This window comes from Syngnathus acus, chromosome 17 (genome assembly GCF_901709675.1).
Source record: "Syngnathus acus chromosome 17, fSynAcu1.2, whole genome shotgun sequence".
In the NCBI taxonomy this organism is placed as follows: domain Eukaryota; kingdom Metazoa; phylum Chordata; class Actinopteri; order Syngnathiformes; family Syngnathidae; genus Syngnathus; species Syngnathus acus.
The window spans coordinates 2,629,203-2,647,607 of NC_051102.1; the positions used below are offsets into that span (position 1 = coordinate 2,629,203).

At 42.6% G+C, this 18,405-nt stretch overlaps 3 protein-coding genes across 12 annotated transcripts in view; 1 reads left to right on the top strand and 2 right to left on the bottom strand.

Annotated features, from left to right (window-relative positions):
• The first annotated feature begins 278 nt into the window (after positions 1–278).
• jund (JunD proto-oncogene, AP-1 transcription factor subunit) lies at positions 279–2,545 on the top strand. The gene has a single exon (XM_037275431.1). It carries the CDS (start codon positions 551–553, stop codon positions 1,412–1,414), a length of 864 nt encoding a protein of 287 aa, XP_037131326.1. The 5' UTR covers positions 279–550; the 3' UTR covers positions 1,415–2,545.
• A 391-nt stretch (positions 2,546–2,936) lies between these two features.
• Positions 2,937–9,611, bottom strand: LOC119136731 (ras-related protein Rab-3A-like). The gene is made up of 5 exons (XM_037275434.1): positions 9,477–9,611; positions 6,733–6,957; positions 6,453–6,571; positions 5,797–5,921; positions 2,937–5,393 (listed from the first exon to the last, which is right to left on the bottom strand). The coding sequence occupies exons 2-5, from the start codon at positions 6,955–6,957 to the stop codon at positions 5,203–5,205; spliced, it is 660 nt and encodes a 219-aa protein (XP_037131329.1). The 5' UTR covers positions 9,477–9,611; the 3' UTR covers positions 2,937–5,202.
• Positions 9,612–12,116: 2,505 nt separating this feature from the next.
• pde4ca (phosphodiesterase 4C, cAMP-specific a) overlaps positions 12,117–18,405 on the bottom strand; it is a 31,287-nt gene continuing 24,998 nt past the window's right edge. For 9 of the 10 annotated variants that reach the window (XM_037275352.1, XM_037275349.1, XM_037275350.1 and 6 more), the window contains 13 exons: positions 18,111–18,147; positions 17,870–17,943; positions 17,756–17,808; positions 17,381–17,493; positions 15,304–15,397; positions 15,017–15,186; positions 14,843–14,941; positions 14,446–14,610; positions 14,251–14,350; positions 14,028–14,182; positions 13,822–13,944; positions 13,319–13,501; positions 12,117–13,207 (listed from right to left, as the gene is read on the bottom strand). In XM_037275352.1, coding sequence (XP_037131247.1) covers positions 12,734–13,207; positions 13,319–13,501; positions 13,822–13,944; positions 14,028–14,182; positions 14,251–14,350; positions 14,446–14,610; positions 14,843–14,941; positions 15,017–15,186; positions 15,304–15,397; positions 17,381–17,493; positions 17,756–17,808; positions 17,870–17,943; positions 18,111–18,147 — 1,840 coding nt within the window. In that variant the 3' untranslated portion in view covers positions 12,117–12,733. Of the gene's footprint in view, positions 13,208–13,318; positions 13,502–13,821; positions 13,945–14,027; positions 14,183–14,250; positions 14,351–14,445; positions 14,611–14,842; positions 14,942–15,016; positions 15,187–15,303; positions 15,398–15,711; positions 16,375–17,380; positions 17,494–17,755; positions 17,809–17,869; positions 17,944–18,110; positions 18,148–18,405 lie in introns of those variants that run through there. The other variant, XM_037275358.1, reaches the window with a different exon arrangement.

Consider the following 18,405-nt stretch of genomic DNA (forward strand, 5'->3'; position numbering starts at 1 on the left):
AAATGTGCTTTAAATTAGGCCGTTTTCTAATGGTTGCTTGCGGTTCCTCCAGCCCTCGTCTCACACCTTCCCCGCCCATGCAGTCTCTCTCCCTCGCTCTGCTCTCTTTTGGCGTCCCTGAGCTTTTTTATGCTATGACATCAAACCACAATGCATTGCACTGTTTGGAGTTTACCTAGCGTCTCCATGGCAACAAAGGCCGGCCCGGCCCCTTATTCAAACGTAACCGGAAATGCACGTCATTTTGGGCCAATCTGCGAGCTCTGGGGTGACATAATGGAATTTTTAGGGCTAGAAAGCGAGCAGTGCATAGCAGACGTGCCACAAGGAAGAGACAACGAGAACAGGAGCGCCCCCGCGTCTGAACCCCTCCAAGGAAAGAGGGTGGTGGTTTACGGGAAATATCCGCCGGTTTCCTCCATGTTTTGGACACTAGAATCCGCGAGTGCGCGCCCTCATGTGAGGGCGTAGAATCAAGGAGCCTCTACCCTGGCACCGCGCTCAACTCTCCGAGGGGCACCGCATCAACACTACCTCTTGCCACAGCACCATGATGAAGAAGGACATTAATCTCAACCTGGACACGCAGACCTCCGAGCTCAAGGCCAATCCGCTGCGCGACGCCGACGTGCTACTTAACTCGCCAGACTTGGGTCTTCTCAAACTGGCCTCCCCCGACCTGGAGCGTCTCATCATCCAGTCCAACGGGCTGGTGGGCGCCGCCAACCCGGCGTCCCAGTTCCTCTACCCAAAATCGGCCAGTGACGAGCAGGAGTTCGCGGAAGGCTTCGTCAAGGCTCTGGAGGATCTGCACAAGCAGAACCAGCTGAGCGAGGCCGGCTGCGTCTCGATGGACAGGCTGGAGCTCCTCGGAGCCGCCAACGCGGTGGGCTCGACGGGGATCCAGACGTCGGATCTGCCCGTCTACACCACGCTGAACGGCTATGCAGCCAGCCCGCTGGGCGGCACTATCAACTACTCCACTGACACCATCCCTTTCCTGCCGCCTCCTTCCCACCTCAGCCCGCAGCAGCAGCAGCGGACCACCGCGGCGGTTCTGTCCCGGCTGCAGTCCGCCGACGGGGCCGTGAAGGACGAACCGCAGACGGTCCCGGACATGCAGAGCCTCGGGGACAGCCCACCTCTCTCCCCGATTGACATGGACAACCAGGAGCGCATTAAGGCGGAGAGGAAAAAGCTGCGCAACCGGATAGCTGCCTCCAAGTGCCGCAAACGGAAACTGGAGAGGATCTCTCGGCTGGAAGACAAGGTGAAGAGCCTGAAGACGCAGAACACCGAGCTGGCGTCCACGGCCAGCGTGCTACGGGAGCAGGTGGCCCAGCTCAAGCAGAAGGTGATGAACCACGTCAGCAGCGGATGCCAACTTTTACCAAACCAGGTCCAAGCTTACTAATTTCACCAATGCCAAATGACTTTGGAGGCATGTTTTAAAAATGCAGCGTGCAGGTGAACGAAAAAGTTCATTGACAAGAGGGTGTGAACCGCAAACCCGTTGCTGTTAGTCAATGGAAGCGGATTGTTGGGAAACAGCCATGTAGCAAAGTGCCATGCAGCACCGTGAGACGAGGGTGTCAAACTCATTTTTGTCGTTATTAGTTTTCCCTGACAAGGCCGTTATGGCCGTCAAACCATTTGTAGTCAAATGTATAATCACCTCATCGTGTTATTTATTACATATAAGCTAGAGATTGACGCATTTTTTAAAAAAAAAAGATCAACTATTGTTCAATTTACAGTGGTACTTTCACTTGATTTGTATTGCGAACATCACAATTCGCCTGTTTTCTGGGTTTGGTCAAGTCACATTTATTTATGTAGCCCTTAATCATTCTGCCCTCTTCATTTGTTTTACCATTTGAAGTTGCTTTTACCCCAGATTTGATTAAAGCAGTAAATAAATCTATCACGTGGCTGCCCATAACACCGAACAAAACTTGTGAATTGAACTGCTCATAAGTGAAGGAGCCACTGTAATAATAATCATTTTAAAAAAGGTTAAAAAGACTACCGTTTTTTTTCTTCCAAGAAAGATAAAATAGATGCGCCTGATATGTTTTATTTGGCCACATAAAAAATTGTGGCAGGCTGTATTTGGTCCCTGGGCCTTGAGTTTGACACCTGTGGTGTACAGGATAGTATGGATGGAAAATCAACAGCCAAATGTAAGGGTGTCAGTCACCAAGTGCTGTCATCCAATTGTACATATACTGCCTTACTTGTTTACAAGCACTTAGCTATGACAAATATCTATTTTTTATTTACTGAAGCATTTCTTTACTTTTTTTTTTTTCTTTCCAAAAAGGCACACTGCATGTTTTGTAGCCGTCGTGTCTGTAAACCAGCGTATTCCATTGTGTTTGTCTTCATGGTGGCTGCTTAGAAGACTTTAGGCACCAAACTTCTTTGAATGTACGTTCATGTATTGGAATGGACTCTCATCTCTCTTACATTATATTCACTACATGACTACAGCAAAAGTGTTTTCGCCCATATTGTAAATTAAAAAGAATTGCTTTTCTTACCATTTGTGATCTTGTCTTGATTGGCCCTTCTGTGGACAATGAGGGGCGGGGAACCTATGGCCTCTGGGCCATATTTTATTCGGGAGTGCAATTCATCAAGGATAGCCTGAAATTCTAAAAACAAAAAAATAGTTATAAAAAGCACAACGCTTGTAACAATAATACACGTGTGCTCAGAATGTTCATGAATTCAATAAGGCCCTTTATAGAATAAAATGGGCCTGGTAGAAAAAAAGATCTCCACCCTGTAAAAAAGGTTGGAAATTACGACACAATAGCATTATGACGCCCTCTGTTGGCCATTAGCTGAACAAGCAGTCCACGTCACAACCACACTGATTAAATTACTGTACAGTACTAACATTTGGGAGTAATTGTAGCATTCCAACAACATTCAGCAGCTAGCATTTATTTATTGATCTTTCATTTGCGCAAATCTGGCATCACAATATTACAGCACAATTCACACAACTAATACCAGGCGGGCAGAAAACAGCTATTTACAAGTTGTTCTTGAGTCATATGTACGTTTACAGCCATAGCAAAAGAATGATTGGGAGAGGGAGGTGAATATGATTTCAACGTATTCAGTTTACTGACTTTTGGAAAGAACTGCCACGGCAAGACAAACTAGTTTTATTTGGATTCTTTAGAGCTCGGTACACTGCTTACACCCTCGTATTTTAGGGCACGTGTGAAACCCATCAGCAGACTCGTGTTGCTGATATTTGGGTGTCGGCGAGATAAAACAGGACCTCTTATTGCTCTGTGAGAACAGTCTGCTGTTACACTGTCATGTCTTTAAAAGTTACACAACTGATATGGAGAAGACAAATAGGCTGCGCACCAAACGACTGGAATGTTTTACTCTCCTTATGAGGTTGTAAACACCGACATGTTTCAAACAGAAAAAGCTAGGAGGGTGAGAAAGGAGATGCAGATTAGAACACAGTAAAAATAAATAGTTATAAATAATACAAAAGTAGAATATAAGTGTCACCATAGTCTTATATACCTCAGCACATCAATGAACGCATGTATAGTAAACACACAAAGGGCATTCAAGTTTCAACAGTGAACATGCTGGGGGGAAAAAAAAAACCATATCACCTCCCCAAATAAACATTTAGTGGAATCTGATGGTGCTGGAATGTTCTTAGTGAAAGATGAAAATTATCAACGCACTAACAACTGACACGTGGGTCAGATGTCAAAACCAAGAACGATCCGGTCAACCAGCAACACCAACAACATGCACCTTAAAGCACGGTGCGCGACAGAAGCCATTAGAAATCTTTTGGATCTTACTTCCGTGTTTATATGCACCTTGAAAAGCGCAGCTATGTTTACTTTTAAAAGATCGACATACTCATTTTATAAACTACTCACAAAAAGTTAGGGACATTGGGCTTTCGGGAGATTTCGACACCTTTCTGTGAGTTTTCCTGCGGTAACCCGTCGATGACACAAAGCAAAAGTGGCCACAATAGCAGGCTGAAAGACGGGAAGAGGCACAGAAAGGATTTGAAAGGCCAATTTCCTTCGTTTGGTGTGAGGAGGATATCCTTTACCATGTAAGCATGGGCCGGTACAGAGGTCAAAGTATACCGTGGTTGGAAAAATCCTTATTTCAAAACCAATAAACTGTCCATCACCGATATTAACCATTCACTTATATATTTTTTCTGAGTTATATCACAGGCAAAGTGACTCGGCCCTTCCGTGTCCCACTGTCATGAGAAATAAGTATCTTTGCATTATACTTTAATTTCATTTAGTAAAAAAATCTTTTTTTTTTTTTTCACGAAGCATGTACAATATATTTACCTAAACATTTCAAAACAATACATTTCAAAGCAGGACCTGCAATACTGTGATCCTGCAGTTTTATGTTATCTCACCATCAGAATCTGATATCAGCCCATGCCTGGTACCATGCCTTCTGTAGTGTTAAAACTCTGGAAAAATTCGATGACGCTAAACAGGTCAGCACGAAGGGGCTGCAGCACTGAAAACTAACGCTGCTGTGCACTTCACATCACAAGTAGTGTTTTTTTTATCCCTTGTTCAGTTAAAAAGCTTGCAACACAAATGTGAAATGACATTTGACTAGCCAGGATTCAATGTTTCTTCCATCATAGAGTTTCATAATTCTAGAAACACTTGGACCAATGACTTGGTAATAAAACTACTCAACAGGATAATGCCAACAAGTTGAACACTTTGCATTCATTTGTACTTAAGGTGAGAATGTAAATTTCGAGTCCGGACGTGACCAATTTAAACAACAGTGAGGACCGACCGACTCTTTTATTCTATGTGCGCAAACTTGTGATCTACATGTATTGAGGGGGTCGGGGGCGGCATGGAAATGTTTGCATGTTGAAGGGCCCGTGACTAAAATAGCACTATTCTGTAAGAATGATATAGATTGATAAAAAGGAAATCTTTGGGAATTGACTGTTTACGACAAGGAAGTGGGAATAATCAGTCAGCTCTTGTGTATGTGTGCAGATGTGTGTGTGTGTGTCTCTCTCTCTCGTTCTGTGCATGCTTACGTGACATCAACTGAAATGAGAAATCAAAACATGTACCGTACCATATATGGGTTCCCCGACAGCGGATGTAGTGCATGAGTTTGTGTGTGTAAGAGAAGCATTTAGCAAGCACAGTCCTGATGGGACCTTTGCGGCTGCTCGGTGAGCTGTGGCCCTTGTTTGGCTCCGGTGACAGTGGGGTCGTTGTTGTCCAGAGTCTCGGACATCCTCTCGCAGATGATGTCTACCAGCCTCTCAAAGGTTTGCTTCACGTTGATGTTGTCTTTGGCGCTCGCTTCAAAGTGCTCGAAACCTGACGGTCGAAAGGGGGCAGCAGAGAGACGTCAGTGATGCTCATCATCATCATCATGGCATCTTGTCAACCTTGCTTAAGATGTCTTTGAACTGAAATGTTGCCACAAAAGGTACATTTCTTCGTAAATTTATTCATAATATATTTAAAAAAAAAAAAAGCTTCACAGACACAATTTGACGAAAAAAGATCTGCTTAAGGCAGTTCCATATTTATGAATTCAACAACTTTTTTGTGTGTGCTGACTGTAATGCTCCAAGATGCTAAAATATGTCACCAATTCCCTGGCTAATAGAAAGTCGTCAAAATCAAAAGTACCTTCAACCGGGACTTCATAGAGAATGAATGATTCAATTCGACCTTAATTCATTTGTGAAAAGTAAAAATAGCCGCCACCACTTACCAAGCTGTTCTGACAGTTGGCGGCCCCTCTCTGTGGCCACCACCCGTTCATCTTCCATATCGACCTTGTTCCCCACCAGGAGCACCTGAGCATTGTCCCACGAGTAGGTCTTGATCTGAGTGGACCTGTGGAAGCACAAACATTTACTAAACTGTGCATTACAGATGCATTAAAGGCTCAGGATTTTTAAATGATAATCTTAGAAAATGGCTTCAGTTTTAGGCATTCGTACATTCAACAATGACCCTTTTTTTATATTACAGCATAAAATTGTCATCTTGGAGAGAACAAAACCACATTTTTGAAAATGAGTCTCAAAGTGTTTGAAAATAGCCGCAATATTGCACATAACACTGAAATAAATGAGGGATTGGTTTCAAAGCGTCCTCAGTATGCAGCGTAAGTGACGTTTCACCAAGGCAAGCAGACAGGTTTTAAACAAATATTGAAACTTATTTGGCTGACTGTTAAAATAAAAGCAGTCCAATCTATTCAAATCACTGGTTCCATGATTAGCTTTGTACAGTTTTTGCATAGCGTTGCGAAGGCATTTACCGGTCTTGTCACGAGCAGCCTAGTTTTAGATAAGAAAAGTAAACATCTGAAAGAGGTGTGCTTCGAGACAACAGTGAAAAATAACAAATGTGTCCCCTCACCAGTCTTGCACGGCATTAAAGGACTCCTCATTGGTGATGTCATACATGAGGATGAAGCCCATGGCACCTCTGTAATAGGCTGTAGTGATGGTCCTGTAGCGCTCCTGGCCGGCCGTATCCTGCATCAACATACGTGATCAAACATCAAATATGGAGGCATGCAACTCCGACATTCTGAAAACTGAAACCTTAAGCTAAGATTTGCAGCTATTGAAATGTTTTTTAATATACTATTTGGCACATTATCCAATTGATTAATCCACTAAAAAAAGCCCCTCACCCAGATCTGCAGCTTTATCCTCTTGTCGTTCCTGTAGATGGTCTTGACCTTGAAGTCGATGCCCACCGTGCTGACAAAGGCTGGCGTGAACGAGTCGTCTGCATAGCGGAAGAGGAAGGACGTCTTGCCTACGCTGCTGTTGCCGATGATGAGGATTTTAAACATGTAGTCAAAGTTCTGATCCGAGGACTCCTTTTGTCCATATGTGGCATTTGCAGACGCCATCTAGCCAGCGGGAAAACAGAACAAAACTGATCAGTGAGCCGGGAGGGAGTTGGCTTGGGAAAACAGAAAGTTCATATTTACAAAGGGTGGTTCTTCATATTCAATTTTTGGGAGACAATCTCATTCAAATTAATCACTGATGCAAGTTAAGAGAAATTATTTCTTCTCAATTGCGGCAAGTTTAAGGTTGCGATTATGACACCTCCTTGTTCACAAAAAGGTCAGGGAGATATGGCTTTCAGGTGAAATTTTAGGGTGAACCTAAAATGCCCGAGAACCTTTATTTTTCTTGACATTCAGTGATTAATAGTCATTATGGTCCAAACAAACGGTGCCAATGGGTACATTTACAAAAAGTAAATCACAAATATCGACCGTGCTACATTTCTATTAGACTGAGCTTTGGCGCTGAACTGTTTTTTTTTTAGGTCGTCCTCAGACGAGCTTCCATAGTAGAAGCTATACATTGCGAATAATGACTGTGGGGCGCAGCTCCTCACAGCATCCCCAATCCAACCCTTAATGCTGAGTGTCAAGCAGGGAGGCATCGGGTTCCATTTTATAGTCTTTTTGGTATGACTCGGCCGGGGATCGAACCCACGACCTCCCAGTCTCAGGGCGGACACTCATACCACAAGTCCACTAAACTGAACTGTGCAAAAAAAAAAAAATCGACGATTTAGACCTAGCTTCCCCGTAAACCTGGCAATTGAGTCTCGTACATGCACCGACTCGCAATAATGAAAAACCGCGACCCCTGGTGTTCTAAACGGGGAATGTTTGGAGTAGGGCTTAACTGTTAAATCAAATGTTATTGCTAATGTAATCTAATACACGCGTAAAAAAAAAAATAGAAAAATAAAAATATATATCAAGGTCCTCTTACCATGTGTTTTTTAACAAAGCCAATCAAAAAATTAATTCACATCACAATAAACAACATCAGAGTTATACATAAATGTTTTGGTCTTACAGTTTAAGTTTATGTGAAAATCATAGCAAATGAACCATGAATTATTACAAAATTTTATTTACCTACTTTTATTCGAGATGATAATTCACTTAACACTTGTGTCTGTTCAGGATAATACTACCAAACAATTGCAGCAAAAACACAATTCATTAAGCCATGAGCCAGATAACAATGTTGTAAATAAATTTATGGTGTTGTGCTTTCATCTTATGAACCTATAATACAAACTGTATATAAAAAAAAACTACAGACATATATAATTGAACCAGGATTGACTTAAAATAATTGTTTAGCCGCACATTTTTATGAACCAAAAAAAAAGTGCATGATATGAGAGAAAAAAACAAACAGAGGCTGTCACCATGATAGCCACATTCATTGACTGACTGCACATACACACACCTCAGATGGACGCTACAAGTTTTGCTTTGTAGCCACAGGTACACACTATAAAATTAAATTCTAAATAAAGTAAAGTATTACGGTAAAACAATATATCGATATTGTCTGTATCACATTGGTACGATTTGGTGGTTGCCAGCTGGATCTCACTTGCTCCCTAGAAACTTAATTTTGTACCAAAAGATACGACAACATCACATTTTTGCTTGTCAGTTACATCGGCAAGATTACGAGGCCCTTTAATTGCAATTCAAGTTGCTGATGATAGTGAAGACTAACTGCACAACACGACATGTCAATTTAGTTCTGCTAGGTCGAGTGGCTTGTAATGTAGTGAACTTTCGGGTTTTACAGGAAAAGCAGAAAGGCTGTGACTAGGTTAGCTTTTCAGCAAATAGTCACAGATGGGTTCCCACATGGAAGGAGGGGGCGGGGACACTGTCACTACATCACACAGCTAAAGACATACAGATGCACCACACTGCACGACTATGCAACTTAAAAAAATGATGTAAAATGTGTGCCCTTGAATGCATCCCAACACTAGCACATCATGGCCAAATTGCAAGACGACAAAACGGAAGTAGCGGGGCTTAGCAAGGCTAAGCATCAGATAAACTGGCTGACTGGATACAAGCAAGCTCCTAGGGAGGCTGGGCTAGCCAAACATGGACAACCATATGGTTCACAAGACCCCCTTATCCCACTTACACACGGCCCAAAATAAAAGGCAGTTGGAAAAAATACAAACCTCTACAAAACACACATTTCGAACATTTTTAGAGACTTTTTACATCGGAGTTTAAAATGTTAGCAGGCTAGTAAAACGTTGCCGTGTCCAATTACCATAGATGTGTCCTTTCTAACGGCACATACAACAGGAAAAAAATGTGAACGAGACTATTTATAGATAACACTTTGCCATATTAGTTATATATAATGAACGCGACACAGCTTCATTGCTGCTAGTTATCAGTGACAGGAGGCACTAGCAAAGCATCCTTAGCTATGTCAAATGAAGGTTACTGTCCCTTATTTACGGCTACAAAAATCGTCTAAACAGACACACCGGCATTCGACAAACTATCACTACTACTTTTAATACAAACAGGGTAACGGGGTAACATATAGTTACGTGATTTACCTCGAAATGCTTGTTTTATTATCGGCTTCGCTGCAGTAGTTAGTTAGCCCCGGAGCCTGCCCAGCTTTGCACCTGCAGTAGTGCGTGCGCGTCTTGATTGACAGGCCGGGCCCAAGTAGGTGTGGCCAAGTACATATAAGAATGACTGACAAGGGCGTGCACCAATCAGAAATCAGGAATTAAAAAGTTGAGCATGGGTAAGCAAAACAGCAGATGGAAAGTAAACTTTATTAGCAGGCTAAATTATTTTCCCTATTTATAGTACTAAATTCCCTATTGTTCATATTAGTACTGTGAATTTTGATTCATTGCGTTAGATAAAGGAACAAGCAGTGAATACATACTGAATGAAATGTTTTTCTTTTATTGACAAGGCATACAGTTCTAGTTGGAGGGAGGGCACAAAACCCCGCAGTTAAACAACAGAGAGATTGTCAAAGCAGTGGTAATCATTCCTAATCCATAAATCATCAAGCAGAAGAGATTCTCATCTAAAATGACCATTTTGAACCATAATGTGGATGAACAATTTCGGTCCTTCGTGACTGTTAGAGTGCAATGACAACAGAGGAAGACAATAGAAAGGAAAGGTTTCAGAAAACTTGACTATTTTCATACCAACAAAACATGAAAATGAGTAATGATGCATGTTTATGTTATTTGCAGACACAAAATAATGGAGGAGATAAAACAGAGTAACATTTGAAACCGGTCCCGTAAGTAACATCGTACTACAAATGAGAACTCAACCTTGGACTAACAAAGTCTTATTTTTCCATTGTGTCTCATACCCAATATTGAAATAATAAATAAACTGTACATGGAGCAATGTGAGAAAAATGTACAAGATAAAACACACTGACCCCTTGTGCATGTTGTGCTGGTTACAAAGCTGTTCGATAGACCTTAGTTTTCAAGGCATCCTGTAGTGTTGGTCTTTGTGGTGCTGTTAGGGGTGACACAGAAAGCATTGCACATGTTTTCCTCCAGCATGTCGGTATTACGGCCAGAAAAATGAAAAGAAAATCCCAGGTGAGGAAAAAAAAAAAAGGCTTATGAAACAAGAGGAAAGAACCATGACATGGGAGTGATTTATGCTGAAACAATTCTATAGTGGTCTTTGTACTGTTCATAGCTTGTTGTCAAAAATGTGCATCAAATACAGAAAGAAAAAAAAAGAAAGTCTTCCGTCCCAAAGTCCAATCTTTGACAGCTGTAGTGGTGTAGCCCGGGAATTCCACTCAACTATCAGCAACCCACCAAATAGTCACATTATACACATCATGGAGGTACACAATTGTAAATTGTACTATACAAAGTGCTTTGGTTTTTATTGGCAAATACGTCTTTTTTTTTTTTCTCCTTTAAAAAGTCCACCCGGTCATTCACTCTCACATAGAAAAATACATCACCGCTTTAAGACAACATCAGTTACAGTTTGAAAAGAAATTGGAGGAGACACACGGGTCAGATTGGCACACGAGGTGCTACAATCAACCAACTTTATCAGTTTGGCGCTGGTGGAAAGTAGCCTGTGGCAAAATGGAAACTACAGTACGAGTTGTGTCACGCTTGCCTGGCACTTGTTTTGTCATTGACTTACGTGATGAAGAGCAAAATATTGATTAACAGTAGGGGGGAAAAGCCTCACTTGTTTGGATTTTACAGTTACAAAGATGCATCGTGCTTACTTTAAAAAACACAATTTAGATGCACCGTTGCAATAACAGCGGCTGACGGAATGTCGCCTTTTACTATGTGCAGGTAGCATTTCAGTCAAAAGCCTCCATGTGCTTGTGGTTTGAATCGAAGCCCTTTCAAATCACAATGAGGGCTACTAGTTAGGAATTAAAAAAGAAAAAAATCGAAAGTGCTCAACTTGAAGGCTAATTAAATGGGTGGCGTCCTATCAATGATGCAGACAAGTGACTTCAAATAAAAACAAAAGACAGTTTAAATAGTAACAAAGCAGAAACTTGGCTGATATTTTTGGAGGGGAGGGGGCAACAGTGGAAAGTATTTTGAATGCACTTCCCATGCAGGCCATGCAAATACCGGAGACTGCTTTTCAACACTAGAGGGCGCCATGTACACAGACCATATTTGCTGTTATTTCTTAGACACTCTTGATTTCTGACATTACGTTTTACAAGGATACCTGTGGTGAATGTTCTGGCTAACATTTACAACCTAAAACTTGTTGTGCCCATTTCTCTTTGCTGCACTGCTTCTAGGGTGTGTACGATGTATTTATTCAATTTTTGTCTGATCAGATTTTCACCTCTTTGTGTTGCTATAACAGTCTAATCTGCCCAGGGCCTTCGGAATCAAGTGCTGGCCTACGTCACTTAAATTATATTAGCAATATAATTGTTTTTTTTAAACCAATCAATGACCAATCTAAACTGCTTCAGATGATGTACGTGACAGTTATTGTGGTTTTGCACCGTATTAAAGATGGCTGCAATTGTGATGTGATAGTGGTGGTATTAAAAGGTGGTTTAGGTCACTGAAGGCCCAGGTACCAAATGCATAGCCCGCTAATAAAGGCTACGCAAATAGAGGCAAGAAGCTGTAGGCAGCGGGCAATGTTAAAACTAAAATCACTAAATTCTCGACGACATTTCAGGCTCCGACAAGCTTGCACGGATTTGACAGTGACCTCAATTAAAAGCGAACATTAGAAAACAAATATTTCAAAGGCAGGCCAAACAACAGTTAAATTGCTAGTTTGGCAAAATGTCTCGCAAGGTAGACTGTAGTTTGTCACAACCAAAAGAAACACGCTTAAATGAGAGGCAAAATGTCTTCAAGTATCCTCAGCCAAGTTTAAGTTGAATCACTAATCACATCTTTCTGGTTTTCATGCCATTCAGCACTTTCTCACCATCTTTACAAAAAAAAAACTTGAAAAAGAGGAAGACAATTTGCGAGTGGTGGAACCTAATCTGGCTACTATTTCTTATCACATAGTCTCTGCAGAATATCCACAGTGTGTCTGACTGTCGGAACAGAAACCCGGATTCATGTCCATGACTGGACTTAGTTTCGCTTCAGTCATTTGTGCAAGTGCCTGCTTCAACTTGCAGGCCTCCTTCACAGCTGCACCCAAGTGCTCTTCATCCCGAGGCTCGCCGTCACCATGCCCGCGGAAACCAAGGGGAAGTTTGTGTGGACTCGGGGAAGCGGCGTGATGAGGCACTGAAATCAAGATGAAAAATACCCCCCCCAAAAAAAAAAAAAAGTTGGGATGGGCGCTATGTATCGAGTCGGATGTCTGATCCTGTGTCTGTCCCACTTTCTGCTGCCATGTCTTTATCGGACTGTGCAGACAACGTCCTTGTTGCATCAGCAGTGATGGTTTTAGGGGGTAGGTGAGCAGATATGGCATCTAATCCTCTGCCAGAATCAGTTCTGGATGTTTCATTGCCTCTATTACCTTCCTCTTCATCAGGCAGGCTCCCCGTATCAGATTCTCCTTCCTCCTCCTCCAAGGTCAGCTCGAACTGGAACTTGTCGGTGGACGCCATGCCCACACGTAACCCCGAAGCTTCTCCAGTGATGCCCCTTTCTTCTGGGCCTTCGGGATTGGGTGAAGGACTTCGGGGGATCATGCTCTGGTACCACTCTCTGTTATCCTCCAAGGTGTCTAGGATCTCTTGTGCATCGGGGTGAACGAGGTCGGCCCACGTTTCCCAAAGAGGATGGACGATGTAATCGATGAAGCCCACCTGAAATGAAAACACTACATGAAAGGGATTCCTCGCCATTGGATGGCTGTCAAGTCAGGTGAATCGGTCTATTGCAGCCGTGTCACTATTGACGATGCGGACACACTTTACCTGCGTCTTCTCAATGGAAGCGTTGTGTTTGTCACACATGGGGCTGATCTCCATGCCCTTGTCTCGCTCCCTGTCCCCTTGGGTGAAAAACTCCACCATGATCCGATCAGTCCACTGCCGATATAACTCGAGTGGCTTGGTGGGGTTGCTCAGGTCTGCACAGTGCACCATGTTCTGAAGAACCTGCAGTGATTTTATTGGCATTATTAATGTGTTGAATAAAAGCAGGGGTTAGCAAATATTTTGAGTCCAAGGGGAGAGAAATGGATCTTCACAGAATCCTTAAGGCAATCAAACTTTAGGATTGGGATTGAATTTAATACCAAAAAAATAAACACGCTCATTTCAAGAAACAGGATGAATTCAGACTTTGTATTAGAATAATAAAAACAAAATCTTTGTCAAGAACACGTTTCTTTATAATAATACTTAGTATTATTTGCAAGTATTTTGCCCAGGGAAAAAAAAAATCTTTTAAGCTAAAAATCACAAAAGGTTCTCACCTGTATGCGGTCTGAGTAATTGTCCAGAAGGAGAACACCTAAACTTGTAACTTTCTTGGTCTCCACCATGGTTTTTAGGTCTGCCAGCAGGTTCATGTGTTTGGACATATCAGTGGCTAGCACCTGTGATCACAACAATCGCACCAATGCAGTCAGGAATTCTCACAAGAAGACAATTTAGATTCCACTGGCTGAACTTAACTCACCATGTCAATGACTAATTTGCGTAGTGAGTGTCTCTGTTTCGTGCTGAGGTTTTGAAAGATGTCACAGTTGTCCTCTTGCAGAAGCTTAAAGCCGACAGCCAGGTGGTGATTCTCTAACACCGATGAGTCGTTGTACATCAAGGCGAGCTCCGAATCTGAGAGGGATAGAGTTTCATGAATTTCAAGTGGGGCTTAATACACAAATGTAACGTGGCAAACTCACTTGTATTGATGAGAAACTGATTGGAAACACCAGGATGGTCCACATCATGGATGGCGCTGGCAAAGAGAGCGGCGAGGATCTCCAGATCGGTGAACACAGCCTTCACCAACACACAAAGAGAATATAATCGATTCAAAACCATCAATAGTGACGTTTCTCCATAATACATTTCGAGGCTTGGCAATGCTCATCTACCTCGAGCGCAGGTGTGGAAAGTAGCACGTGGGTGGATTGGACGACATCTGCGGCGTGGATGTTGTTGTGATACGCTACGTCTGCGTGGTAGTGATCCTCCAAAGTCATCATGAAGGTGATGAAAGTGTCTACTGGAATCTTGAAAGACTTGAGCAAGTCGCGTTCCTGAGACAAAAGGGCCAAGTTGGATTTCTTGAGTACTGAATTAATCTCGACACGATATATAAAAAATAAATATATAGGCATAGAAAAAAATCATGTTTGACCAGACATTAAAGTGAAAAAGAAATTGATAAAAACATGGCAGTTTGACCACCAGATTAAGCTGGAAATCGTGTTGCAATTTTAATTGGATTAATTATTCAGATCTACCCCCAAGATGTTTGCCACACGTTACCTGGAAAATGGTATACATGGTGACCGTGAGTGGACGATTCCCAGAATGCTCGGAGACCTTAAAAATGTCAATTCCCCATCTATTGATATCCTCCAATTCCTGCAGACAAGCATACACAATTGTCAAAACAATGCATAGAAACTTCTCAAAGCATCCCTAAAGCTGTCCTTGTACCTTGGCCAGAAGTCCTTCCTGGGCGGCGTTGACCCCAAAGCGAGGGATGGTGGAAGGTGCCAGACTGGGGCTATGAGTGGGCTTCTTCACGCCACTGATCTGGGACATGGGTCGCTTCTTCTTCTCCTCCTTGGTGGGCGGAGTCATGATGTCCATGTCATGTTGCTTCTCTGTCAGATGGCCACAGGCAAAATAAAGGGATCATTTTTGCATGCCATTTTGCAACATTCTAACTCCCATGATGAATAAGCAAACATGCAATGAAATGCAAATGCCAAGTAAATTACCTAGGAAGGTACTTGAGATGAACTCAGAGACTTGGTTCCCTGAGCGGCTGGTCTCCGACAGCTGGGTGAGTTCTCGGTTCAACATCCTCTTGAACTGGACACAGCAAAGCAGACCGTCAGCTTGTTTCGAAGACGGCATACAGTAACGCGTTGTCTCCCAATTTTAGCCATTGCCAAACAAAAACAAAAAAAACAAAAACAAAAAAAAAATCCCCTAAAAATCTGTACTGAAATAACGAGCTTGTTTCAATTGAATCACATGTGGAATCAAAAGTATCCCTCACATTCCTCAACTTCAGTAGTTCTTTATTCACAAAGCCAGCAACATGTGAGCCTCAATCAGCCCCCCCCTCCTCCCCTCCCTCCCTTACCATCCTCAAAGCCTCTTCATCATTTAAGCTCTCTTACCTGAATGAACATCCACGACTCCGAGATGAAAGGATCCACTTCTGGCATTTCAGCGCAAAATCAAGCATGGAAGCAAGAATTAAAACGTGAGCGATCCTAGTTTTGTGGTCATCGTCTGCCACTGCCCTGTCCTTTTTCACTGCTTCTCTGAGCAGAAGCTCCTGCAAGCGGGAAATCCACCGGTGGCAAACCCTGGGAATGCCTAGATCAATACAAGCGGAGGTCCAAGAGATGGGATCTATGAGAATAGATCTTCCTTCCCGACTCTCCCTCATTCACTCTGTTACTGCTTGCTGTGTGTGTAAACAGTCGGAGAACGAGTTACTCTAATCCACGCCTCCCTCCAAAAAATATCTGAGAATAGCAGCCAATACGGCGAGTGCTGCAGTAGAGGTCGGGAGAGCCGCAGGCTCTCATTGGTCGAAAGCTACACAAAGTGGGAGGGGCTGAGCGTGTCGGAGCTGGAGGTTGTGAGATGCACCATGTGCACCAAGTTTGAAGATGATATGAAGAAAATTGTTGAAAGGGAGGAGTACGGGAAAGGGACAGGGGGGGCTGGTTCATTCATGAAGCCAAAAATAAATGTACCAGAATAATGTGAGGACACTGACCATCATGAGCATCATCTACAGGAAAAGGTGGATATATATAAAACATCATTAAATATTTGTTATTTTTTAAAACTACATTTCCAAACTTACATTTGAAAAATTTCACAGCACACAAGGGGGGTGGACCAATCCTCACATGAATTGAGTTCTCCAAAGTACAATTTTAGGGGTCACTTGCAATGTATCCACATTCATTTTCTATATTGAAATTGTTTGACAAAGTTGTCAGTGATGCAGAAACAACTCTCATTTAGCCGACCACGTTCCCACCCTTGATCTTGATGTTATCATCTCCTCCATTGACTGATGCTGTTCATTGACCAAGAGAGAAACCCAGGCTGCCTTATGTATCCGGGCAGACAATATAAGTATGCGACAATGGATAATGTTTCCGTGCATCCCTGTGCGTGATACTATGAAGCACGTGTATGCTGAGTGGGCGGTCTAATCGTGGAATCACGCGAACGTTGGAAAAAAGAAGATGTGGATGGAGAGGTGGGGGAAGTGGAGGAGAGGGATGCAAGGGGGTTGGGGAAAGGATGGATGGGGATGCCGTTTCATCCTCATTCACATTTTTCTGCACGAGTGGGGGGAAGGGTGTGTCTTGTCTCGGTTGACATGCACGAAAAACCCTCACGCTCATTCATGGAGGAAACCACTTCTCAATGAGTCTATTTTCAGAGGACACGGATGGATGCTCTTATGGTTGTGTTTAGGCAACAGTGAACATCACATGACTTTCCTGGAGTCTGAATCACGGGAATTTGGCCGTTACATAGAAATATGTAAAGGCAAAACATTGAAAAGATTGACAATTTATTGCCATAAGGGGAGTGCTCACTTTCTGATGCCACAACAGTGCTTCCCAAAGCCCAAAACAACCAGCATCTAATGTTGAAGCCATCAATCTAAAAGGCAATACCCATCATGCACGTGTTCCAATACTTTTGCTCACTTGAAAAGTGGGTGGCGAAAACAAATGAATGGTCTTTGCCGGCCATTCCAATACTGGAAATGACTTCACTCCAAATGACGAGATGTGTCGCTTGTACAATTACCTTGTTAGAGGCCATTTCGCTGACAGAGTGTCGGGTTTTCAGGGTCTCCAGTTGTTCCAGACACCAGTCCAGCTCATCCAGAGTTTCGATGGCGAGCTGCTGGTGAGGCTCCTCTGTTCCAGGACAACATAGCAGGGTTATTATGGGATGGAGTCAAATCCCCAAAAGATTCCATATACTGTGAAGGCCTGTTTGTCACAACAGTGTGGGATTACTGTATTAATGAAATACCATCATATTGTGTACATAGGCAGTCATTATAAAAAAAAAATGGTTATGCATGAGCATCAACTTCAATGCGGCCATCTCTGTCTTGTGTTTCAAACAAGGATGCAACTCGATACTGCCACTAACCAATCGAATACAAGCACTGACCTGCCAGACTGGTGTTGCACATGGATGGCGGGTTGCTGCCAGAAGATCGAGTCCTGCAGACACAGATCATCCATTTATTTCATGACAATGAGATTGTATAATGACGTCACCTACTTGCTGGCTGGCCGATCTTGCTGGCCAGTTATAACAGCAAAATTGCTCCGGACTGTCCTCAGGCTGGCGAGGACCTGCAAAATGAAAGAAAAAAAAATCCTTAAACTATCTCAACATTTGTTTTTCACTTTATTCAAGGAGCACTAATCTATAATTTAGATTTTGCTGTGTACTCAGAACCCATTATGCATTTTGTCTCTTGTCTTAAATGTCTTTAATCATAAGGATGGAGTGAACTTACCTGTGCAAACGGTGTGACAATCATGTCTTCTGTGTGTCTGCATGAGAGGAAAATACAAACAGGAAATGGATGAATACAAAACATAACACAGTGCTTTGTAAAAGAAGCGACATTTATTCGATATATACTGTTTGAAAATGAACAGTATATAACTCACACAATGTACAAAACTAAGCAAGGTTGGAAAGTGTGATGGAATGCTGTCGTAAACAGTTACCGCAATATTTAATCTTTTTTTTTTTTTTTTTTTTTTTACACGTGTACCTAATGTAGTGTCTGGTAAGGGTAAAAATCT

What these genes read in the sequence shown, in the direction of transcription:
- jund (XM_037275431.1), top strand. Translation starts at nt 551, where the DNA reads ATGATGAAGAAGGACATTAATCTCAACCTGGACACGCAGACCTCCGAG.
- LOC119136731 (XM_037275434.1), bottom strand. Translation starts at nt 6,957, where the DNA reads ATGGCGTCTGCAAATGCCACATATGGACAAAAGGAGTCCTCGGATCAG. An exon ending in GGATAAAGCTGCAGATCTGG is followed by an intron (nt 6,572 to 6,732) that starts GTGAGGGGCTTT and finishes ATGTTGATGCAG; the next exon opens with GATACGGCCGGCCAGGAGCG. An exon ending in CCAACTGTCAGAACAGCTTG is followed by an intron (nt 5,394 to 5,796) that starts GTAAGTGGTGGC and finishes TTCGACCGTCAG; the next exon opens with GTTTCGAGCACTTTGAAGCG.